General features: G+C 35.5%; 1 protein-coding gene across 1 annotated transcript; it reads right to left on the bottom strand.

Moving 5' to 3' along the window:
• Positions 1 to 907: 907 nt before the first annotated feature.
• On the bottom strand, positions 908 to 24,708 carry LOC126831052 (sodium-dependent proline transporter). Its single transcript, XM_050561659.2, has 16 exons — positions 24,534 to 24,708; positions 24,360 to 24,371; positions 13,260 to 13,383; positions 12,096 to 12,227; positions 11,233 to 11,454; positions 10,166 to 10,337; positions 8,944 to 9,082; positions 8,227 to 8,361; positions 7,698 to 7,801; positions 7,170 to 7,294; positions 6,412 to 6,524; positions 5,425 to 5,556; positions 4,791 to 4,890; positions 4,235 to 4,335; positions 2,826 to 2,984; positions 908 to 2,473 (listed from the first exon to the last, which is right to left on the bottom strand). The coding sequence occupies exons 1-16, from the start codon at positions 24,549 to 24,551 to the stop codon at positions 2,282 to 2,284; spliced, it is 1,980 nt and encodes a 659-aa protein (XP_050417616.2). The 5' UTR covers positions 24,552 to 24,708; the 3' UTR covers positions 908 to 2,281.

The following is a 24,708-nucleotide window of genomic DNA, read 5'->3' as shown; positions in this document are numbered from 1 at the left end:
CGTTTTCCTCCCACGCTAAAGACACCTGCGCGCAATCAAATTATTAAAATACAATTGAATCATATGTTAGTCCCGAAATGACCTAGTTTGTGTCGAGTGGACGTTACCCCCCCCCCCCCCGTTTACTGAGTCCGTAAGGCTGAAGCAGTATGTAGATCAAATGATCTTTAAGTCTAGGAATGGAATGAATCCGAATGGAGTGGAATGACTGAAACTAACTGATGTTAAATCTACATTATTTGGTTATTGTGCTATGCGGGGGATATTTCTTCTTCGCTGATTTTCAACGACCAAGCAGTCTGGTCCGTGTACGTTAATGTGTACAAGGGTGCACATCGGGTTTTTGTCCCATCCAAATGACTAGGCACACATTCGTTGTCAGCCAAGCAGGTGCCATCCTTACAAATGAAATTCGGGCTTGTAAAAAAAAGCTCAAAAAGGGTTTTATCGGCCCACGCCTAAAGACAAGGGCACACCAGAGTTCGATATGTTCAACTGAACAAATTACCAGCCCTGGCTTGATGACTAATTGCGGATGTGTCAGTGTTCCTTGCAATGCCACATTGAATGTTATTTACTTCTATTCAAATTAGTTATGTGTGATTTAGACATAACAATATAGAAACAGTTCACAGTGCAACATCTTTTTTGGTCCCCAAGTCCTACTCATCCTGTTCTTCTAAAATAAGACAAAACTCTGCCATTTGAATACGATCGACACGAACTTGGCTGGAGAAATGAGCATAGATTGTGGAACTTCGATTTTTGATATAACAATTCCAATATGGCGACGATGACGTCATGCTAATTTCCTAGCACATATAGTGCCCCCGCATAAAATAATACATTAAAACATTTTCTTTGTATTCTTCACTGTAACATGTCAAACAGAAGAAAGAAAACGATGAAAAATAAAAATACTTTATTTAAGAGATTTCTTTCTAAAGATGATATATATATATATTATAAATATATGTATAAAAAACGCAAATATAAACACTTCTATTCTATACATATAAGGAATTCTAACAATCGATCTAAAATTCGAATTATGCGTTCAATTTGTAAATATCAACAAAAAATTCATTCTAATTAAATGTTGATTTGACATTTTGACTGAAATGGATTCGATTTTGTATTCAAAATACGAAGTTAACCGTGATCTGTGCCCTCCATGTTTGATATCATTGCACTGGCTGGTGTGTTCATGGACCACATTTAAACCACTGAATATTACGGTAAGTTTTTCATAGAAATCAATGGTTATAACATTTTATTATTACAGTTTGCAGTAGAACTAATGTCTTATAATTATTTACATTATTTAGTTTATTTAAACAGTTTAACCAAGCCATAAAACAAATCTCTATAAAACTCAGAAATAAAACTAAATAATACAATCTGATTCAAATACAGATCTATATTTCGTTTCGCTTTTTTTTTATACTTTCGATGGCCTACCTTACATGAAGATCTGACCAGTTGTAGTGGAAGGTCTTGCCAGGGTCGTACGAGCGACTTTTGACCCTATGACGTCGGACATTGATTTATCAATCCGCGTTGACGTTTGTAGTGGTTTACCCACAGTTACGTGCATCGAAGATCAAGAATTCGCTGTAACAGACCGTTTCATTGGCTAATCCCAGAACGCCGGTAATATAACAGTGTAGTAAAGACAAGTAAAACGAAATTTTGAACTATAAAAAAACGAAACGAAATAGGATCTGTGTTTTAATCAGATTGTAATTAATACATCACGAATAACAATCGTTTACAAAAATATAACAACGAGTAACGTCAGTAATGAGAGACAATTAATGTACATTTCATTCGTAGAGAAATGTCAATCACTTGTTCTGCTACTGAACTGTGTGAGCGAGTTAATTTATCACAAAATATAAAAAAAAATTTTCCTGATATCCCCGTTATTTTCGATTCGTCATAAGACTGTTAATGTGCAATTATATCTACGTTATTCACAAAATAAAAGTGTGATTGTAAGGAGGTCTGCGTTAGTCTTCCTTATCACATATTTAAGTCATTTTCACTCATGTTTTTAAAGAAGTTCATAAAATAACTTCCCGCCAATTCGTCATTAGTCACAAAATAACAATCAAAGTTAAAATAAAAATGAGCACATTGTTTGATAATCTCTGAAAGACACTGTCTAAGATAATCCTAAAGCTTAAAATGTATTCCAAACAATAATCCCGTGGATACGATAAACAATCAAACTATTGGAACTACTTTAGAGTCTAAAACTGAGAAGGCGTATTAAAATTTACAAATGCTCTACAACGTATCTATCACCACCACCATTAGCATAAGCAGGTGGAGATACTTTTGTAGGGTACTCCATTGCTATATTGTCCTGGCCTTCCAAATCAGCAGTGCCAAAATTGTTGTATCGTGGAATTGTTCTGTTTTCTGGTAAAGCTGGACCCCATTCTCTGGTAGTTCTAGCAGCCTCTCGCTGTCAAACAAAATACATGTATAAAGTTAAAATTGGACTACAATTGGAATGAATGAATGAACTCTTGTTTTATGGCACGTCAGCTCCAAACGGGCTATATTGCGCCAAAGACTACAATTGGAGTGAAAGCACCAGTTAAGTACAGAATTTAAGATTACGATAAAACGGTCTGGATGATGGAAGTTGAATGTTGTTATCCAGTGAGCACCAAGTGTTCGGTGCGTTTCGTAGACACATTACCCCCCCCACACACACACACACACACACACACACACACCCACACCGCCCTAAAAATTAAAAAAATAAAAATGAAACGAAACAAAAACAAAGATTTATAATGACAAACACTTACAATTCCGCCATATCGTACTGCTTGTACAATGGCAACAATTAAAAAGACAGCAACTGGTAACATGGCCATAATCCATCCTATGCCTTCAGCCCATGACGGATATACATATCCTTCATAGGTAACAGGTTCGTATTGTACGCCAGAAATCACCAAAATAAACTGGAAAAAAAAATAACACACACACTTTTCAGGATAGTAAAGTAACTTAATAGGCAATCTGATTACAACACAGATCCTATTTCATTTCGTGTTTTATAGTTCAAAATTTCGTTTTACTTGTTTGTACTACACTAGGATCTGGAAGAGTTGTTATATAACCCGCGTTCTGGGTGATGTGAGGGATTAGCTAATGAAACAGTCTATTACGGCGAGTTTATGGCGTGATGTGCACTGAACTGTTGGTAAGCCACTAGAAACATTAATGGTGATTGGTTAATCAAATCCTGATGTCATAGGGTCAAAATCCGCTCGCATTACCCCTGACGCGAAATTCACTATCGTAAGTATAAAATAAACGAAACGAAATATAGATCTGTATATTAATCAGATTGTAATATCGACAAACATTATTCCCGATAGATTTATGACAATTATTCAGTTTGTGTGGATGTAGCGCAAAAAAATGAACAAGCCAAAGAATCAAAACAAACAAAAGTATAGATCTGTAAAATATTTCACTATCTGGTGTTCATTCTTATGCTACTTTCCCACTATCACGATTGAACTCGTGGTTTTAATCGTGGAGTAATCGTGGTGATCCTATCAGGTCTACATTGGCGTGCACGTAAAAGATCCCTTGACAGTTGGAATTCGATATAAGAGTAGGCGATAGTGCCGCTGCCCGGGCAAAATTTCCCTCATAGCACACTGTATGGCGTATGTCCGTCTTCATTAGCCCAGTATAGGAACAGAACAGTAGGACGTTAAACCCCATTTCATTTCCCACTATCACGATTCGTGCTATGATTGAAATCATGGTTTTAATAGTGGATTAATCGTGGTGATGATAGTTCACGTTTGTTGTTTTTTTAAAAAAACAATATTTTCATTCAGGTTGTCTGAATGGGATTGGGGAACAGGCTTAGCCTACGTAAAACCCCTCTCTCACGTTATGATGGTAACTTTCATCAAATCTGAAGAAAGTAAACAGCTCACATGCTATAATAAATGAGAATGAAATGGGGCTTAACGTTCCAGTGAAAACGGGACATGCTAGTCTTCCCAGGTGCATTCATCTGAACCCAAGTGTTTTCCACGAGTATCTATTAAAGCATGAACGCATGTTTTGTTTATGAACAGAGATCGGTGACGATACGGTCGGCGTGTTCATTTGTTAATTAAAGGTGAAATGAGTTATATTTGGGTAATTGTTTTAATTTTAATCATTTAAAAAAAATTGTACAACTTACCAATAGAGCTAATGGGGTAAGAACCAACCAAGTTGCCAACCAATAAATATTAGGTTTGTATCCAACCATCAAGGAAATATCTTCACAGAAATTCTTAAAACCTAAAACGTATACACAGTGATATTAGTGGACATTTTAGATGTGTATAAACGTCATAGATTCAACATTCAATCTTTAAACTAGTCTATTTCAGGGATGGTTTCTGGCTTCAAATATTATAAATTATTTATTAACATGACTAGCCTCTAGATATTGGATGTCTAAGATGAGACATAGTCTTACACATCTGCCTTAAAAGTTAAACGATAATAATATGAAAGGCTGGATAATCGAGATTTCGTTGATTATCATGGTAACGGTACTTGCCAATCGGGAATATGAAAGGTGGGCGGATTTTTTATTTGCCATTTATGCTTATTTCTTGTCAAAGTTTCCAACATTCATAACTTCGCTATGAATAAAATAATTTAACATGTTCATATTTCATTATCTATTTTTGAACTATTTTAGCACGAACAACCAGCCCGTTCTATAAATCTTCCATAACGTATCTTACCATAGACATACATAAGACAAATAATCTCCATCAAGGCCAAAAACATCAAATTATAACTTCCGGTATACCAATCCATTAATGTCATGACGTAAATTCCACCCTTAAAAAACAATTATAAAAGTTTAGGTATGGAAAAAAAAACAAATCAAATCTGTCCAATCAATAATTACTGGTGTATCAAATATTGTAGAACATTAGCAGGGGATGTATTGGTCTAAATTCTTAGAATTGATAAGTGTCGTCAGGGGCGTGGTGATCCATGGGGAACAAGATTCCTTCCGGGGCCCCAAAAAGCAATATTTATATGTGTGTGCGGGGAAAGGGACAGTCACTCACAGTGCCGCGGAGTAATATTGGGATGTGGGGAAATTGCTAGTCAATTTGCAGCATATCTGACCCACGGTATATGTTTGATACTGGATAAGCATTATGATTATGATGATAATGTTGAAAACTGTTTTGAAACCGCGAGAATTTTGCCATACTTCGCTCCTGATTACCGTTAACCCATTAATATCTATAATTTCTCAGACAATCTTTTCACGTAGTGCGAACTGATTCTTAAAAAATGAAAGATGTCAAGAGAGAGCATCAATAATAAAACGAAAAACAGTTGATTTTTAATTCAACTTACCTTGGCTGTCATAGGAATACCTAGCAAGAAACCAACCATACAGCAGAAGAAAGTGAAAACCAGTTTTCGTTTTCTTAAAATATGGGGGAAAATGTCAGTAATACCACTGATCAAGGTCTCCATCATAGCGAACTAAAAATAGAATAAAAATTCGTTAATTAAAAAAAACTGTTCATAGAGGGTTCCACCCTGAATTAAATACCGTAAATAACTATAGATCACATACCTTATTATGAGACAATTCATAAAACAAATTCGATATTAAAGACAAATTAATTGACTAGCTGCCTGAATTAAAGTCAATTGGGGAATGTATTTTATTAAAGATACATTATGGGAGATTCGATAACAAGTTGGCAGTTCTCACTATAATAAAAACAAAACAAAACTATACAGTTATATGGGACAACAATCACTGGTTTATTATACACAAGCACAACGTTTCGATAAGTATTCTCTTATCGTTAAGAGAATACTTATCGAAACGTTGTGCTTGTGTATAATAAACCAGTGATTGTTGTCCCATATAACTGTATAGTTTTGTTATGTTTCCAATTGCTAAATGCCACTAAAGGATTATATCTCACTATAATAGTTAAAAACTAGATAATGTAAAGGCAATTTGCTGAAAATTTCATTCAAATTAATCCACTATGAACCGATAACTAAGCGATTGAAACTTCCTCCTAGCCTTGATCATCATTACTAAAGTCAGTACGATAAACAGCATAGTCTCGATTATCCATTTAATCGTTAAATCGTGAAGGAAAGTTATGCAGTATATCGGCTCATAATCCACTAAAGATCACAGGCTAGCCATGCCATCTAGAGTTGATTATGGTCTGGATAAGTTAATTAATGTATAATTAATAATTTAGATAACATTTCAGGCCTAAAGAAAGATCAGCAATAGACATATTTAGCTCTTGCATAATGTATTTTATTAATGTTTAACAGATAAATACTAAATATTTTAATCATTTTTACCTGGCTGTCCATACCAAGTGTCAACAACATGAAGAAGAATAAGAAAGCCCATATGGGTGCCACGGGGAGTCGAGCAATTCCTTCAGGATAAGCAATAAATGCCAAACCAGGACCTATAGAAAACAAGAAACGTTTACAGCTATAATCACATGAACAAACAAGATGGCGGTGGTGAACATCTTGATTGACTATACATTTTGTTGTAGGTATTGTTGATCAATTGAACTTGGTTTTATATTGGAACTGTTCTTTATTCAAGAGTTCGCTCGAGATATTATATATCCCACATCACTTGTACAACGGTGGGTATGCTTATGCGTTTCAGGAGTTTAGATAGCTAACGGGTTTTTGTAGTGCATCGGTTTTTTAAATAATAAATTTGGTGGGCAACTCTGCTGATTGCCTGTCTTAAACATCGTAGCTTTGGCTTCCGAAATCCGGGCCCAGACCATCGCTCCATTTAACCATACATAGCAGTGCGCATAGTGTATTGGATAGAGTATGCTACTCGCTCTAGAACATATAATATCATTTCCCATTTGAGACAGAGAGTTTAACGTCCAATCGACACAAATTATGTAATTTCGGGACTAACAATTCGGCCATCCATCCCCTCGAGTGAACATACAGCTAATATTTTGTTTTTAAAATTTTGTATATTAATTACTCAAAACTGATTATAGACCGTAAATTGATCAACTGGCAAAATACAACAACGATTGAAATTTCTAACAAAAAAAAATTATTTCGATAAGTACCTTGGCTAGCAACATCTTCTATATCCTGATTGGTTACTGTGGCCATGAATCCTAGTAAGGAGAAAATGGCGAAACCGGCAAAAATACTGGTACCACAGTTAATACATGACACTAATATAGCATCCCTGTAAATAAAAATTTAAACATAATCATCCGATCCATATTTAACGTGTTCTTTTAAATTGTGATATTACAATATTCGTATATAACCTAAAGCCGGTCTCACACAGTGCAACTTTCCGTGGGATACGACATTATGTCTAATCTTGGCACATGGCAGCTAATCTGGGCTTAGTATATCGCAAACAATCGTAGGTTGGCCATTTCAAATTAGAGAGATAAATATGAATAATAGAAACCAATGTAAGCTTCAATTAAATTATAAATTTCCAAAAATGGGTCGGGGGAAGGGATGCGGCTAAGACTCTGTATTTAACAGTGGTCACGGATTTAGCTTTTATTGGCAATCAGCAAACACAACGTGAGGTTCAGAAAGAAGTTTTGAATTTGAAAAGGAGTTGTACCAACCTGTAAACGTTGTTTTTAAATTTATTGTATGATGACATGGTTAATAATCCACCAAAACCAATACCCAGAGAGTAGAAAATCTGGGTAGCAGCATCACCCCATACCTATTATAAAAATCATAAGAATTATAAAATCTTAAAACCATAGGACACATAATGAAACAGACAAAAAGGAGAGTACTGATATCAATTTTTGATGCCGTTACCATAGCAATGCGGAAGAGTGAAGGTATTTAAGCTCTAACTCTTCTCGTCGTATTTCCATTGAGAGCAGGTAAGGCGGATTATCAGATTTACGTATACATCAAAACTTCTAGATGTTGTCGATTTTAAACTTCTTGTAAAAACTGTCCTATTTTGATTTCACCTCAAGGTTTCCAAAATTACAGGGTTTTTTTTTCTGTCAGTAATAAAACCTCGACAAAGTTTACATTTCTACAAAATAATATTTTGAACGCATGTTCATAACGTGACTGAATATCGGAAATATAAATTCATCAAATCAGCTATTCGATTATGTATATTCTTACCTTGGCATTAAGCAGTAGTTCTGGTTTAGGGATAACATAGAATTCAATTCCTGTCATATATCCTGGTAATGTCACACCACGGATCAACAAAATAACAAGAATAACATAGGGGAATGTAGCAGTGAAATATACAACCTGAAATAAAAAATATAAACAAGAATAACATAGGGGAAGGTAGCAGTGAAATATACAACCTGGAATATAAAAAATGTATTGTTACGATTGTTATGAAATATTTGGTAGATGATATGGAGATAATTTGGTTGGTGGCGAGCCACGGTGGATAAATGCGTAAGACGCTGTCTCGCTAGCCTGGAGGTCGCGTGTTCGATCCCTGCATTGGCCGAGAAACTTCATCAGGATTTTCCGACGTGGTTTCTCCTTGTCAGTGGTGCAAGAACGAGGGTCTGACAAGGAGAGTTGTCTAGTGGTACGAAAAACCGAGGTATACATTGGCATGCGCGTAAAAGATCCCTTGTAGTTGGAATTCAATACTAGAGTAGGCCATTCCCTCATAGCACAATGTATGACGTATGTCCGTCTTCAATAGCACAGTCGGGGCAAGACATTCAATCCCATTCAATTTAATTTGATTGGTAAAGTTCTGATATTGGGTTATATTTCGGTATGTATAACGTTATTACTCGATTACAATAAAAGAAAATACATTTCAGATAAAACGTCGATATGGGATTGTATTAACGTTATTCTACTCACCTTTCCAGTAGATTTAATTCCTTTTATTAAACAAAAGAATATAAGAATCCAGGCGAAGAAAAGACAAAGACAATTCCTCAAACTAACATCACCAATATCTTCAATACCATTAGAATCTTGGATTTGTAATACGTATCGTCTAAATGAAGATAAAATACAAACATTATATGATTACAAGCAGGGAAATACAATGTGATTACAATTAAAATATACATGCGGGGGATATTATGTTATTACAATTACAATGACAAATACATTTTGTATTATTTTCTATGTTGTTGTACACAGACTATCTGGCAGTGTTCAGAAAATGTCGTTTAAAAAGAACATAATTCTATATTTAAAATATCCAAATAAACAGTCCCTTTTGTCGGATTCTCATTCCAACGACGACCGGTGAACATAATACAGCAGTTAACTTATGTCAAATCTGCATGCTTACTATAGAGACCAGTGAGTGTGTTGGACCAACTACGCCACTTCCGGTTTTAATAATAATAAAAAAAAATTCTCCTTACAAAAACTTTTTTGCTTGTTTTACAGAGGGGATTATTTATGAATATATATTTAAGATTTTTTAATAACTTAAGGTTATAGGGTGTATACAAAGCATGCCACAAATATTTTCGTAAAACAAAAATGGACAATAAAAATATCACATTATATACATTTGTTCATAAAAACATAGTTTAAAGATGCATTATGTAAGATTTAGATAAAAAAGACTGGTCGTTCTAGCCGTAAAAGTTCAAAAATAAATACTGAAAAATAATATATTGAAAATTTCAGCCAAATTACTTTTGTCTGTGCGAATTTATGAATGTTTGAAGTTGTGATTTAAGTCTCGGTTATCTATATTTCTTTAAACTCCTTTCTAATCGATGAACCAGGGAGTTGATTATGAGCTTGTCATGTTAACAAAATCTTTAAATAGTAATTAATATAACATTTGAAGCCAGAAAATTATAAATATGTGTACATATTGTATATAGCTGAATCTGCTGTATGTTAAATGGTCGTTCTGCCATCATATATTATATAATATTATATTATTCGGTTCCCTGGGAGAATGTTTATAATCTTTATAAATTGTCCTAATCCTTTTGTAATTTATTTGCAATAAAATGTTTATACCAAGCCAGAAAAAAAAAACTCCAGTAACAGGCATATTTAGCTCTTACATAATGCGTCTTTGATCTGTTAGTAAGCAATTAATACGTACGACCAATATTGTTCGGAGGGTGTTTGATAAGAGAATTTGCAATCTTTTGCTATCGTATTCATCAACATGGTTGAGTTCAGATCCATCTCCGTCACTGGTGTAGATGTATTGTAAATATCAGTGAAGTTCACCAGATATTTACTGGCAACACAAGTTATATTAATAACTTCATCTGCAAAACAGTAAAAGTATATTTGAAATATATATTGTTTATTTTTAAATATCAATACACATTATAATTGCACAAGTTGTTTGAACTTTGGGGGGTTGGATGGCTGAATAGTTAGCACGTGCGCGCTATACCATAAAGTCTGTCATTGAGTCAACTGGCGTGGTTTCGATTCCCTGGTTGTACGTGACAAGGAGTCGGGTCGTCTGTCCAACCTCGTGGGTTTTCTCCGGGCCCCCCTCTCACTGCTAAAGACCCCTACGCGAGTGGACGTTAAACCCCATTTTCTTCTCTCTCTCTCTCTCTCTCTCTGTTTGATCTTTATGGACGAAAAAAATCGAAGGATCGCGAACGACCAACTTTTTCTTGGCGAAAGAACATTTGCTTTGTTGGTACTCGGCACCGTCCCTTTGATATTTGCTACCCCAAAGCATTAGACGATCAAACTCAATAATAATTTCCAAAAAAGAGTTAAAAACATTCGTAGACTTAATGGGGTTTAACGTCCTACTACTGTTCTGCTCCTATACTGGGCTAATGAAGACGGGCATACGCCATACAGTGTGCTATGAGGGAAATTTTGCCCGGACAGCGGCACTATCGTCTGCTCTTATATCGAATTCCAACTGCCAAGGGATCTTTTACGTGCAGCCAATGTATACACGGGACCTCGGTTTTTCGTTTCATCCGAATGACTAGACAGCTGTCCTTGTCAGACCCTCCGTCTTGCACCACTGACAAGGGGAAACCACGTCGGAAAATTTCGATGAACTTTCTCGGCCAATGCAGGGATCGAACACACGACCTCCAGGCTAGCGAGCCAGCATCTTAACCACATGGCACCGTCGTCCCCATATATTGTGAATAGAAGAAATTGAAGAATGAAAATTGCGTTTACCTTTGAGTGCCGTCATTTTATCACTTTCATTCATTGATTTTAGATCTGGATAGGGTTCGACACGACAAGCCTCCGTATTAAAGGTGTTGTTACAAGACTGCCATGGAAGAAGGTCATCCAAATGAACGAATGATACGAACATATAGTAGATAGCGTACATGATGATGATGTTATAATAAATACTGACCATTCCACTAACTATACACATTCCAAATCCAATACCTAAAAAAATACCCCAAATAATCATTAAATAACTAATAAAATGTGGCCAATCTGATTACCACACAGTTCCTATAACACGCGTTCTGGTTGAAGTAAGGGATTGGCCAATAAAACGGTCTTTTACGGCGAGTTCTTGGCGTGCGGTGCATGGAACTGTGGGTAAACCACTAGAAACGCCAAAGCTGATTGATTAATCAATGTCTGACGTCATAGGGTCAAAAGCCGTCCGTAGACCCCTGACGCGATTTCCCACTACAACCGGTCAGATCTTCATGCATTAGAGGCCATCGAAAGTATAAAAAACGAAAGGAAATATAGATCTGTACTTTAATCAGATTGGAAATGGGGTTTAACGTCCTATTGGTGTGAATCACCTGGGATAATAAAGAGGGGCATACGCCATACTGTGTGCTATGAGGGGAATTAGGTCGTCTACCTTACTTCCACTGACTTTCAGCACCCAATGGTTCTGTTACGTGCACGCAAACCGGTGGACTTCGGATTACCGCCCCATCCACAGCACCAGGCAAACCAGACCAGACATTCTCGGTCAACGCGGGGTGTGGGGAGTGGTGCTCCTAGTCGTCAAAAACGTACACAACGTCCAACGTATTTGATTTCGAGAAACAAACATAACTCACCTGAGAAAATAGGGCTGACCTTCCATACCGTGATTGGACCTTCTGAAGAGAACTGACCAATAGCCAATTCAATAAAGAAGAGTGGCAACCCAGCAATAACCAACATAATAATATATGGTATTAAAAATGTGGCTGAAAATAGAAAAAGAAAACAAACAATTAGGATAAAATCCGTGGATTTAGTATTAGAATTAAAAATAGAAAAAAAATATTTATTTTAATACATGTATCCCATTTGCTTGATCCAACTTTATCTAAAAGTATTTTATTTTTAGAGTCACGCGAAATCCTGTTTGGAACAGTTTGTATCTCCAGATATTGAGACCATGTCTGCTTTCTTATTACAGAACATCTGATATCACCTTAATTTAAAGGGCTTATGGTTCTATTTTTGGGAACCTTGATATAGACAAATATGGTTCTAAAAGCATATAATATTAATGTAATATGAATGTATTTAAAGTGATTAATATTCAATTTTTGAAAAAAATATTATAATTTCTCATCAATCATGTTTGGTGAAATACGTAAACAGTTGAAATTGAGCGACAGTCGTTTACGCCTACTTAGTGCATTCTACGCGTTTTAAATTTATTATTTTGTTGTTTGTGATTCAGCCTTTACTATTGTGCTGTATGATATGTTTTTATTTGTTCATTACAAAATGGCACCCGAAACCACAGGATACACGATTCGTGTACTGATTATAAAATGCTAATTGTGTCTTGAATATTGGATATTAGGATCCCATATTTTCACGACAAGATAACAACATCAATATTGATTAAAATTGACCAATATTGAATTCTAATTCGTGCGTTTAATTCGAATATTATGGAAAATATTGAGTTAGAGACTTAGCTCCTTTAAAGCATAACCTGCCACTTGATTCCGGAAACGGGTTTTGTACTGGAGGTTCATTTGCTTCATTTTAGAATTTAAATTTAAAGTCACGCAGAACAGCTGTGCATGTACTATTGTATTAAATTCATACATTTCACATTTAGTTCTTTATGTTTTATGCGCTTACCCCCCTTTAAACGGGAGACGGATTCAAAAGTGGGTTAAAATATATACAAGATATGAGCCACTCGTGCGCATTCCTTGAATTTTTAATTTACAATAATAAGGTTGAATCTGTTTGATAAAGTAACGTCTGCTTACCTCCGCCATTTCTGTATGCCAAATATGGAAATCTCCACACATTTCCCAAACCGACAGCATATCCAATACATGATAAAAGGAAATCTAACCTTCCTCCCCAATTCCCTCTTTCATTCTCATCTTCCTAAAAATAAAAGAGTATTGTTCATTTCATATTTCATATCAATCTGATTATAATACAGATCTATAATAAATATTTCGTTTCGTTTTTTATACTTTCGATGGCCTACACTACATGAAGATCTGGCCAGTTGTTTTTGGGAGGTCGCGTCAGAGGTCATACAAGTGACTTTTGGCCCTATGACGTCAGACATTTGATTAACCAACCAGCATTGATGTTTCTAGTGGATCACCCACAGTTCCATGCGCCTCACGCCATAAGCTCGCCGTGACAGACCGTTTCATTGGCTAATCCCTCACATCATCCAGAGCACGTCAATGATAACACCTCTTCCAGATCCTAGTGTAGTAAAGACAAGTAAAACGAAATTTTAACTATAAAAAACGAAACGAAATAGGATCTGTGTTTTAATCAGTTAATTTCATATTTCATGCTCTAAATATTGGTTGAATCGACACTGAAAATTGTATTTATTAAATGGTACAGAAGCTTACATACATTATTAAACAAGTTGCTCACAAAAAAAGAAAGCATTCAGGTTCTATTATCCATTTGGTTCTCAATATCAAAGTAGTTGCCTCGATAGTAAAAATCATCTTTTAAATGTTATGGGTGTTTACATCAATTAAATAAACTGCTGATATATACTGACAGTATTCAAGCTCTATCTAATTTTAACAAATATTTATTTTAATATCCCATGCAGGTGATTGATCAAACTTTATCTAAAAGTATTTTCTTTTTAGAGTCACGGGAAATCCAATTTGGAACAGTCTGGATCACCAGATATAGAGAATAGATGTTCGATACGGTTAAATATGAAAGTAAGGTCATTAATACTTATAGCTTAGAAATAATATCTTGTCATCTTCAACTATTTCATGTCTAACCAACGGTTTCCGACCTTTAAGTGCTAATTTAATTCAATGTGATTCTAAGGTTTAATGATTGTTATTCATAATCACGACTATAGTTATGTGCAGAGGGACTGCACCACACATAATTACACAAAACAAATCTACGAACAAGACACAGTACGCAGACATCACAAACACACGTACATATCAGATTAAGTGAATGGATCCGGGGGCTAGCCCTAAGCGTCCACTGCGCTGTACATTTCCGGGTCTGTAGTTATACAGACTTCACTCAAATTTGAAAAACAAACAATCAGGAATATAACCCAGAGAAAAACATTGTATAATACTAGTACGGGTCATGATCTGCTATATGCCACATGGAATATGAATGTAAACACATTTTACACAAGTAAAATATTACCTATATAAGCAATCATATCGGTGAAATGTATAAAAAAAGCCAGGTAGTATAAAACTAAAGGGTCTATGTTATAGTGAGAAACATTTTAAGTATTCAAAATGTACCATTTACCACAGAGGAAAAAACAAGCAATACTAAATACAAAGAAATAAACAGCAAAATACATTTTTAGGTAAAATATCAGCATATAGTTGTTGCTACTTATTTCACTAGATATATACTGTATAACTTAGCAATGGTGGTTTCAAAAGAAAGAAAAGAAAAAGACAACCAGTGCACTAGTGCTTAATACTAGCTCATTGTGATGGAAACAGGAACAAAAATATTCCCCAGTCTTTTAAATACAATTATAGCTTCACATTTAAAAAATGATTTTCGGTTTTTTTTTAAAAATGAAATTAAAAGAAAAGAATGAATTTAAATGAAGCAAAGTATATCCAAGATATGTAAAACTATCCGCTCTAGTGGGCCTGGATAACAAGCCTAAACATTAAATGCAATCTACATATATTTATGCGTACGAAATCGCCTGATGATTAAAATTATGATTAACTGTCGCAATTTTTTTCATGTCAGATCTTTCTATTAACTTCGAATATACTTTGTGTAACTGAATCATCCCCTCGACAAAAAAATACAAAATTTTAATGATTCAATTTAATGGATCGGAATAATAAAGATGAATACAAAGAACCTACTTATTTATAAATGGTCATGTGAATTAAATTGTGTGGGAATTTGAACTGATATACTGCAGATAATGAAACAAATCCACATGGATAATAATATCGTCCGTAATTATGATACTTGTGAAATTTACACCTTTGGGGAGGTAACGAGCGAGCACATGTATATACAGATTTCAAGTATATAATTGAAAAATTTCGTGATGTCGTTAATAAGTCGTTAATAACATAACTGATATAACGTTACAACTCTGTCTTATACCCATTTTAAAGATACATTATGGGAGATTAAATAACGAGTTGGTAATTCTCACTATAATAGTTCAAAACTAGATAATGTAAAGGCAATTTGCTGAAAATTTCATTCAAATTGATCTACTATGAACCGAGAAATAAGCGATCGAAATTTCCGCATAGCCTCGGTCATCATTACTTAAGTCGGTACGACAAAAATCAGTCTTGACTATCCAATTAATCGTTAAATCGAGAAGGAAAGTTATGCAGCAAATCAGATCATAATCCAGTAAATATCGCAGGTAAGCGATGCCATCGAGAGTTGATTATAGTCTGGATACGTTAATTAATGTCTAATAATAGTTTATATAACATTTCAGACCTAAAGAAAGACCTGCAATAGGCAGATTTAGCTCTTGCATATTGTATGTTTAAATGGCAGGCATGTAATTTATGGCTAATGTGTGCTTTTCTATTCGTAGGCCCAAACCTCACCCAATTCGTCAGGTCATATTTATCTTCTAACTAGCTCCACAATCCCAGAATACTTTAGTTTAGCTATTTATTGTTATATGTCAGGCGGGTGTGTTTTTATGTTATTATTTTCCGTTTTACGGGGACATTTAATCGTTTGTCATTTACCTAGTCGAGCGAGTACATATTTATGGGTATATTGCTCATTTCAGACAAATATCTACTTTTTATGGTGTTTGTTGAGTTATTATTAAAGGGCTGTGAACGGATGGACTGAATACGATATTATTAAAATCAGTCACCACAACCTCAGCCTTGTCCTATTTTACTTTAATAGCACGATTTAAAGAGTGCATGACTGCATCAACGAGTTATAAAAATAAGCCTTTGTTGTACTTTCAATGCCCGGCCCTTAAAGGTTGCCCCCTATAGAAATGCTTTACTAATTTCACAAAATTTGCTATCGACATTTAAGCATTTGAATGTATTCAACATCCGAATCGTCAATACTCAATAGCTACCTCTTGAAATTTACATTTAACCCATTTTTCGAATCGTCGCCATACTCAATAGCTACCTTTTTGCATTTTCATTTAACATATTTTTCGTGTGACATAAATCTGTCGTAAGACAAAGGCGACAAAATGGCTTTCAGCGAGTTTATTTTGTCAGTTATCATACACTGTACATTTTCTTTGACATTTCAATCAACTGTATTTTTCAACTTATTCTATTCATTTTGAATTACATACTATCAATTTAAATTAGTGGGGAAGGTTATATGATATATCTCATATTAGCATAAGTCTATGTAAATAAGGCTATGTATATAGATATATGTACATAAGAGAAATGGATATAAAACAAACTGGTTTTATAGACGTGTGGGTTAAACGTGTTTAATATTCCGAGCACGGTTTAACAGAGGTCAAGGGACAAATGAAATACATCTTATGTAAATATCATAGGGAGAGGGGTTGGGGGTGAATTACAACATAATAATACCAAATATCGTTTTAGTCTCACTTATATTGAAAAAAAAATAAGAAGGGATAATGTTTGTGTCTTTAATTAAGTTCAATACTTTGACACTTCACCGATCGTGACCTTTCGATGATACCGACAATAACTGTATTGGTCGAGGTGCGTCCATCTATTAAAGAGGAACTATGGTAGATTAAATAAAGAGATGGCACTTCACACTATAATAGTTAAAGAATAGATAATGTAAAGGGAATATGCTGAAAATTTCAGTCAAATTGCTCCACTCTGGACCAAGATATTAGGGATTTAAATTTAGGCCTAGCCTCGATGATCATTACTAAAGTCGGTACGATAAAAAAAACATAGTCTCGATTCAGCAGCAGATAAGGTCTTTTCATGTTAATAAATGTCTAATTAATAATTTATATAACATTTCAGGCCTAAAGAAAGACCCGCAATAGGCAGATTTAGCTCTTGCATAATATATGTTTAACGCGCTTTGGTATAAGCTAGAAACCTAGAATGTATTTGTTGCCAGATTCGAACCGTTTACCTGCAAGCATTTTTACGTACATAGAAATTGTCCCATTACATTTGTATTATACCAACGCACGCGTACACGGAAAATAGGATTAACTCACTGAAAAAGAGAGCGAGAGATGGGGTTTAACGTCCACTCAACACAAACTTAGTTATTTCGGGATTAACACATGGTTCAATTTTATTTCAATAATTCGCTTGCGCGTAGTGTTCTTTAGCAGTAAGGAGAAAATGCACGAGGTTGGACAGACGACGCTACTTCTTGTCACGTAGAACTGGGGAACCGAAACCACGCAAGATGACTCTCAATGAAAAGGGCCTTTATATCAATCAAGGGATAAATCTGTCATAGAGAGAGAAGATGTGGGAATCTCCGATTTTGAGGGATTAACGACGGATTACCTGTAAAGTTCTCCCACTGTTAAACATTGTTTGTTGTCTTTGATTCACCTGTATTTAATATGGTAGTCTCATATTTCGTATTTAATACTATATATAGCTAGATCTTGACGGTGGATGGTCTTTTTTTACTTTATTCACTTGGCCTAGCACGTTTAACTCTAACAAACGAGTGCAAAAGGTTGATTACCTCTAAAAACATGCATATTGTTCACTCTAAATGTTTTTTGTTTATTTTTACACTACTTCTCTTCAAGTATTTGAAATTTTGTTATTTTAATAATGGTTGACCTATTTGTCGCTTAACTGATTGCATCCCCATTCTGCTTAACAACACCTGTCAGTTACGTTCGGTTGACTTTCTATTGATCATGCACTGAATTCCCAGGGAAAAAAATCCAAGTCTGCATTAAAGTCACGTGATCTTATTGACTAATCAAATCATCTATATTGATATACGGAGCTTATTTTAGTGGTAAGTTTGGAGAATTTTAAATCGAATGGTGCATCCAGTTTGTTTTGTGCATAAAACTGTTACAGGCGTGAACGGAATTAGATTGACATTAACCTCGAATGGGAAATATTTTATATACTGGAACATGTCTCTGTCGTTGAAATAGCCAGTTCCATGCAAAACACGCCTAAAGCTAGCCGTAACAGAGAGACAGAGAGAGAGAGAGTTTAACGTCCACTCGACACAAACTAGGTCATTTCGGGACTAATGCGAAAAGGCGTCATGCAGTTTATGCATACTCGACACGCACTAGTACTTTCGGACGTAATGATCTGAACACCCTATACCACTTCCCGTAGACTCCAGACGTATAATAGATCCCAAAAAGTAGAAGCACGTATACGTCTCCAGAAAAAAATAGTCACGTCCTTCCTCTTCACCCTCGTGGGTTTTTGGGGTTTTTCTCCGGGTCCTCCGATTTCCTTCCACTGCTAAAGACCCTACACGCAAGCGAATTATTGAAATAAAATTGAATCATATGTTAGTCCCGAAATGACCTCTTTTGTATCGAGTGGACGTTAAACCCCATTTCTCTCTCTCTCCCTAGTGCATATTGTCCCATGTTTTTTGTTTTTTTTTTACAGTGTACAGTGATATTGGGTGGATTATATTATTAATATCAGATAACAATATAACCAATGGTAATCCTATGTTGACATTGAATGAATTGTTTATCTTTCCTATATTATGTTTCCACTTGGCACATCATCTTAAAACTATGAATTTTATTAACCCATTTATGAAATGTCATTGACACCCCGTCTTGTTAAAGAGAACGGAGAAATAAGGTTTAACGTCGACTCAATAAAAACTGGGTCATTTCAGGACTAACAGATAGTGCAATTTTACTTCAATAACTCGATAGCGCGTTGAGGTCTTTAGCAGTGAGAGGAAACCGGGAGACCCGGAAGACCCGGAAGACCTTATTTGTCATGTTGCGATCTTATCGGGAAAAGATGGGCTTCTGATATCCAATATTTAAAACAAAATAAACATTTTACCATTGGTACGCGTTTCAGCGTCATTTGTAACAAGGGGTTAGAAGAACGAGGCTAGACATATTCCACAAGTCATGTCAAACGGTGATGCCATATTCATATCTGGAGAGCGTGCGCAATAAATACTATCGGTGTAGACTGGAATAACCAGACGCTAGAGATTGCCATTCGATTGAGACTTCTGGCGTATTTCGCCGAACATAACTGATTTAAAATTAGAGTAAAAACGGAAACGACTGAATGTAAATTAGTTTATATAAATTCATATTACTTTATTATATGTTACGCGACCCATTTGTGTCAATTTCCCAAACATTAGCGATTTAGCTCATTTTACCCTGCGTCAAAACGACTAAAAGTGCATTTTTCCGCGTGTTTATCCAATTATGTGGGAATTCTGACTACCTATTTATTGTATTCAGGGGTTTTATGGTTAATATTAATTCAGACTAGTTAACGAATAATCTCTTTGTTCATTTCAACAAGTGGCTGCACACCATTCCTCGTGAATAACCTGTATAGCCTATGTAAAGTCCCTCAAAGGATTATCACCAAGGCTTTATATTGAAATGTATGCTCGGCATTTCGGGTATAAGTCATTAGGGTTAAGCCCCAGTGTTCAGCTCGAATGCGTGAAAATGTAGAAGTCTTCCCTTAGCTGCCATTAGAATTAAGCCTCAGTGTTCAGCTCGAATGCGTGAAAAATGTAAAAGTGTTCCCTTCGCTGTGAATGTATTGAAATGTGGTTAGCCAGTTTTCGTCACACTAGCACACTTTTGTTGCATGTGTATTCGCTGTTAAGGACTATACCAGTTTAAAATGTAATCATATGGTATAAAATATTGAAGATCGGTGCTTTTAAAATCGTTACAGTCGTGTATAGACAAAAAGTAGTGTCGTCTGTCCAACCTCGTGGGTTTTCTCTGGGTCCTCCGATTTCCTCCCACTGCTAAAGACCCCTAACACGCAAACAAATTATTGGAATAAAATTGAACCATACGTTAGTCCCGAAATTACTTTATTGTGTCGAGTGGACGTTAAACCCCACTTCTTTTTCTTTCATAAGACAAAAAGTCGTTTTCAGTCATTTGTCATAGTATATTATGTATCACATCAACGTCCAGGGACTTTCATATGGAAGTGTATAGGGGTTAATAGCGAGACAGATACCGAGAAATAGATAGGGTATTATGTCAACATATTGTGATTGTTGAGATGATTTTACACCTCAAAAGATGATTTATGTCGAGTTAATTGAATCAACGCGCTATGTTGTATGTCGTTTTTTCGTTTTAAATGGCTGCGTTTGCTTTAAGATATTGCTTTTCTGAAGTTTTGTCGACATATTCCTTTTCGCCGTAGCATATTTCGACATGTTCGTAAAATATCGCCATGCGCCAATATCTTAAGGCAAACATGTACATTTAAAACGAAATGCAAACCCAATCAACTCGACAAAAACAGTCCATTCAGGATTAAAATCATCGCAACGATCGTAATATATTGACATATTACCTTAGTAATAACACGGTATCCATCGCGCTATTGGCCCACACACACTTCCGTAGCTTTGGCGTATCATATCGCCCATCTACCACATGGTTATCAAATATAGGCCTATTTTACGATTTTTTATCCTCGCTATTGATAATAAAATGGTATTGGGTTGCATAAATCACAACAGGCGTGTTATTTAAGTAGAAACACTATGTAAACACAACAGACCAACCAATGAAATTACTTTGCAATAAGGTCAACTGTAGGTGTATTAAATACCAGCTCCATAACATGCGTCATATTATAAATAATTTAGATGTTTAAAATAGATATTAAGATGACAACACAAAAGAAATCGTGTAAAGAAACTGTTATTGCACAATATGTGATAGCGGTACTATTATTAAATGTTTGAGAAAAATTGGTTGAAAAAAAGATTTAATCAGTGAAACGTTGTAGGAAATCCGTCGCTCTTTTGGGTAAAATTAGGCGACACGTAAACTTATTTGTATCTACTAGTTAATCTCTGACCGCCTTTACTATATAAAAAGTGTACATTACTCGCTTATTGCGTCGGTGAAAGCGGACGTTAACCGCCAGCTAGAGGGAAGGAGCACCAGAAGCTAGATGGGTATGACGATGGCAAGGGAAGGTGCACTAGCCGCTAGATGGGTATGACGATGGCAAGAGAAGGGGCACCAGCAGCTAGATGGGTATGACGATGGCAAGGGAAGGTGCACCAGCAGCTAGATGGGTATGACGATGGCTGATTAACCAGAAATCCTAGGATTGGTGTTTGATTTTTTAAGCGTGGTACAGGAAAATGCGTCATTATAAATGCGTCAAGTTTATATGCCCCTGATCATGAATGGTCCCATTTAGACGCTTATCTCAAAAGTCTACCGATATCCTTCTAGCACTCTCAAACACGACTGACTCTTCTAGCAAGTTTTTGGTCTGCGATATCAGCTTCTCTTTATTCAACTCCCGCTTCTACCGACGTCATATCGCTGAAGCGGGCGTTAAAGCCCACGAACGAACAACAACGGTATGCCCCACGAACGATATGGTATGGCCATAACATGATACAAATTGGTGACACATGTCATTGACCTATTTTCCTACCCACGAAAACACCGAATAGTAATCAGATGAGCGAATGAAGATGACAAATTATTATTTTTATTCTTTATCCTCACTATTCACGCGGGCAACCAACGGCTCATTTTTATTTCGTAGTTTGGGCAGTCGAGAGAGAGAGAGAGAGAGAGAGAGGGGGGGTGGGTAACATCGAGTTTAACATCCACTCGATACAAAATAGGTCATTTAGGGAAAAGCATATGGTTCAATTTTATTTCAATAATTCGCTTGCGCGTGGGGGTCTTTAGCAGTGGGAGAAACCCCGCGAGGTTAGACAGACGACCCTACTCCTTGTCACGTACAACCGGGGAATCGAAACCACGCTAGTTGGCTAAATGACAGACCTTATCATTCCCCCCCCCCCCCGTTTGACAGTCGAACTAACCCGGAAGCATTAATGGTGCAATCTTCAACATGTAAAATATTTGACAAAAGTGATTAATCTAATTAATGGACTAATTAGTACAGGTGTGAAAGTGTTGATTTGCTATTAGTCACGTGGGTTATTAGCACGTGTATTATTACTTATCATACGTAGACGTAACCCAGAGTATTTTCACCTTGTCAATAAACTCGATTTTCGACCAATAAAATGTCTAGATGGTCAGGATCATTCCTTGTTATGAACTTAAGTTGAAGAAAACATTACATAGACTATGAATGAAAACGGTATAAACCCGATACAGTTAGGATGACCGCCATGTCGTTGTTTTTAACAGTGCAAGGGTGGCATCTAGGTGTGATCGCCAAACCATGATTTATTGTGATGGAAGAGGTGCGCGTTAGTCAAGCTTGACGATTGCTTTCAAATAACTCACTAATATGTCTCTGCGTAAGAATAATTTCCCAAACACCTAACATGTAAATACAAGACCATTGTCATACGAGATTTGGAACAGACGAGATTTCATGATCAAACCAGACATTTGTATACATAAGATTATACCTATTCATTCTTCAACACCTGGTACGAATTATTTATTTGAGAAGTTCGTACATAAACTATTTCTGCTGTGTCTCCGGATTTTTTTTTCTGCGATTACAAGCTACGGTTACTGTCTACGGTTACTGTTTACGATTACTGCCTATGGTTACTTTCTACGGTTACTGGCTACGGTTACCGTCTGCGGTTTTTATCTACAAGTATCTGGCATGTTGGACATTCTTATTTATTATTTTTATTCGGAATTGGAAAAATAAAACTGAATATTTTATCAGAAAATGTCATTAAATGTGAATGATTAAAGGAGTTGCAACTTTAAAAAATGATCAATTGGGTCGATCTGATGTGAATTATCATTCAACGAACGATTCGAGATAAGCTCTACTCGATTAAGATTTTGTTCCAAATATTAAGCCGAAAATCGCTTTGTTTTTTAATTAGAGTTCCGTTCCCGTACATGTCGACTGTGAAACGTCCAATCCGTTATTTGCGTTATTTGTGGGCGTAACATTTTACATGTAGATAGATACCCACTAGGCAAATTAAATAAACACATCAGATTTAATTAAATTGAAACTTTCATTTCTTTTTACCCACGTTTAAACCCAAAACATCCTTTAAAACTTATAGCGCACTTACATACATCTACAACGCAATGGAAACTTTCAAGCTAGATCCTTGACCCCTCATAAATTAAACATCAAAGCACGTTTTCGTGTTTTTCCACCAGTATCCTGTTGTGTGTCCAACCTAGCTCTCCTGAATAAATTACGCAACTCTTTAAGTCACGATTGGCGACTAGAAATTCCAATTAAAAATGTTATCGGTCGAATGGAATTCATCTGTCACAAGCTGTCTAGAACTGGCAAGACGGGTTGTGAGATATAGGTCATGTCATATCATGTTCATGTTATTTCGGTAAATTTTTGATAAATATGTATATATATATCCCTCGATCTGCAATGTTAGTTTATAGAGGAAAATACATTATTTCAGTCTCCAAGAAATAAAATATGTAAAACAAAATAAATATAAAAAGAGTATCATATAAAGGCAATAGATTCAAGCAGTGAATTACATGTATAAATTGAAAATAAAAAGCTTTAATGTGAAATGCATATATATTGTGAAATTTTAATCAAAGTGTTGAAGCAGTAGGGGTAAATAAGCTGATTTTTCGGGTGTGCGCAATATTTTAAGCAGGAATTTTTAAAAAAATACTACTAGAGAATCCTACAATCTACTACAATAAAAAAGAGAATTATTCCCGAAGTTTTTAAATATCTTACCGCTACTTCCACCTTTAAAATGGAGGAAAAATACAAATTATTATTTTAAAACGTTTATTGATAAACTAATTAAACCCGACAATTTTGTCAGAAAACAAAAATCAACTATTAACATTTCTTAACATTTTTTTTAAAAAACTGCTCAATGAAAAATTATAAAAAAATAGTTCTTACCTCTTTTTTATTTCCCATATTGCCAGGAATCGTCCCAGTTGGTTGTTTCCAATCGGTTTATCCTAGGTTAAAAAAGAACAGAAGTCCTCCTTTTTACAGTTATTTCTCTGACTTTATGTTTATCCAGAGGCGGTGTATGCGCTTGAGCGAAATCTAAGTGTGTGCTGGAGACACT

Source organism: Patella vulgata, chromosome 8 (assembly GCF_932274485.2).
Source record: "Patella vulgata chromosome 8, xgPatVulg1.2, whole genome shotgun sequence".
NCBI classification, from domain to species: domain Eukaryota; kingdom Metazoa; phylum Mollusca; class Gastropoda; family Patellidae; genus Patella; species Patella vulgata.
Note: the sequence above shows the minus strand (reverse complement) of the source record. Positions and strands in the feature narration are given on the sequence as shown.

What these genes read in the sequence shown, in the direction of transcription:
- LOC126831052 (XM_050561659.2), bottom strand. An exon ending in CCCTCCGAACAATATTGGTC is followed by an intron (nt 9,083 to 10,165) that starts GTACGTATTAAT and finishes ATCTTCATTTAG; the next exon opens with ACGATACGTATTACAAATCC. An exon ending in TTTAAAAACAACGTTTACAG is followed by an intron (nt 7,295 to 7,697) that starts GTTGGTACAACT and finishes TTTTATTTACAG; the next exon opens with GGATGCTATATTAGTGTCAT.